Source organism: Habropoda laboriosa, unplaced genomic scaffold (genome assembly GCF_001263275.1).
Source record: "Habropoda laboriosa isolate 0110345459 unplaced genomic scaffold, ASM126327v1 scaffold175, whole genome shotgun sequence".
Taxonomy (NCBI): Eukaryota; Metazoa; Arthropoda; class Insecta; order Hymenoptera; family Apidae; genus Habropoda; species Habropoda laboriosa.
In genome coordinates this window covers 1,733,045-1,735,080 of record NW_017100347.1, presented here as the reverse complement: position 1 = coordinate 1,735,080, position 2,036 = coordinate 1,733,045, and the positions used below count along the sequence as shown (strand labels likewise).

Below are 2,036 nucleotides of genomic sequence, written 5' to 3'. Positions count from 1 at the left end.
TTAGTAAATAATGGAGTGACTTGGACTTCTTCGCAAATCAAATCAGCGTGTCCTCCGAAAAAGAAAAAAGACAAAGAAGAATCATCTTTGGATGAAGATAAAAATGACACAGATTCCACAATTCCAAAAAAATCACCATATGTAGCTCCTAGTCAAATCTGTCCAACTATTAAACCTTGTTGTTATATTAAAATGCAGGTAATTCAGTAATTTTATGCATAAACATATTTTTTGGATATCCAAATTATGAATTTATGAATTGAATGATATAATATTATTAAGCTACTAGTCATATTTTTAATAATATAAAATTGTGGGAAAGGGCATTCGTTAATATCTGCTGCTACTTTTTTGTAATTGAAAATATTTTACATAAAATTAAGTTAATCATTTGCATTATTAATCTCTAGCTCCTATACACCATTGTTTAAATTTATATTTCAATTTTCATTTAAGATATGCAGCGTTTAAATGTACAAACGTGATTTTACAGGATCCTTGTAGACCGTGTTGCTGTGAGACAAAATTAAAGCCACTACCTTGTCCACCAAAACGCGGATTTCAAGAACCACGTGAATCAGTGTGTGGTTGTGAACTCTGTCAGAAAAATCCAGATAACGCGAAGTGTTGCGACAAGAGTAGAGCTTTTCGTGACTTAACCATTGATCGTGATTATTTTGAAAAGGCATAATTTTTTTTATTATATTGCATTATATTAATAATGCCATATTTAGTCGACTAAAAATCAATATTAATAATGTAATGTGCTTTTACATGTATCATTTTTCGCTAATTGTATTCAAACAATATATGCATACATAATATATAAAAACAACCATTGAAATTTATTCAAAACATACACTTTTTGTAATGCTAGGTGACAATTTTAAGATTTTAGAAATATTTCTAATTGTCATGTAACGAGAACAGATATAAAACGATAATGGCGTTTACACCTTAGAAATTCTACAAATAATCTTATATTATAATCTTATCAACAGTATAGCATTGCGTACGCGAGTGTAGTTGATATAAAAATCAGTTTCTAACTAGCCGCACCCGTAAACTGTGAATGAGCGTAGAAATTCAATAACTATAGTTCATCAGGTAATATCCTTTAATCCTTTTCGATATGTTTTCTAAAATTTTTTGTTTACGTGTGTATGTAAATAGCAAATTATGTAAGTTATTAAATAATTTTCTAAAAAATGTATACGATATATAAACAATTAATACGTGTATTTTGCAATTTCAACATTATTAAAAAATGGCAATTATGTTATTTTTGTTTATAAGTTCTGCCTATTTTTAATAAACATATTTTAAAAATTTTCTGATTTATTACAAATTTTTAGTTACATAATGTATTTACATATCATCAGTGGGTAAAGTGGTATAACCAATAAAATTTATCAATTTGTGAAAACAAGCTTTATTTTATAAAAGTATTGATATTAATTACACTTATACATTATATACTTTATTTTAAATAATTAAATTACAGGAAAATTTTCTTCTATAACTTATATGCTTTTAGTAAACTCTACCGGCTTCGATATTTGTTATCCACGTATGAAAATTCCACTTGAGGCTAACTTCAAGCGTCTATTCCTAGTCTACAAACATTACTTCATCGATTAATCGAATATTGTGATTCATTCAAGTGTAGGGCGTTTCATGTGGATTGTATACACATATATTGATTCACGCAGGTTCGGCTACCTAAAATCAAAAAGGGTGTAGTGTTGATACTGCAGACAACTGCGCGGGAGATATCACGATTTGTGCAACATTCGCAATTTGGTAAGTACATTTATTATGTACATAGTTGATGTTTTTAGTAATATGAAATATGTGAAAAATACGCACATACCGAAAGGGATAATTAAATCGAGATATTTTCCTATTGGTGTATGTTTCGTTTGATTTATACACATTTTATTTTATTATATTTCCGATGATATCTTCGTTTTTTATATACTTTTATACATAAATAATACGATAAAAGTATATTCTAATCATTCTTAAGCAAATAA

The 2,036-nt window shown here is 27.7% G+C and overlaps 2 protein-coding genes across 3 annotated transcripts in view; both read left to right on the top strand.

Annotated features, from left to right (window-relative positions):
- LOC108574561 overlaps positions 1 to 691 on the top strand; it is a 1,732-nt gene extending 1,041 nt beyond the window's left edge. The window contains exons 2-3 of the mRNA XM_017937170.1: positions 5 to 198; positions 494 to 691. Coding sequence (XP_017792659.1) covers positions 5 to 198; positions 494 to 691 — 392 coding nt within the window. The remainder of the gene's footprint in view (positions 1 to 4; positions 199 to 493) is intronic.
- A 350-nt stretch (positions 692 to 1,041) lies between these two features.
- LOC108574570 (antichymotrypsin-2-like) overlaps positions 1,042 to 2,036 on the top strand; it is a 17,965-nt gene continuing 16,970 nt past the window's right edge. Inside the window, exons 1-2 of one of the 2 annotated variants that reach the window (XM_017937184.1) lie at positions 1,042 to 1,107; positions 1,713 to 1,803. The gene's annotated coding sequence lies outside the window, so the exon portion shown is untranslated. Of the gene's footprint in view, positions 1,108 to 1,537; positions 1,804 to 2,036 lie in introns of both variants that reach the window. The other variant, XM_017937185.1, reaches the window with a different exon arrangement.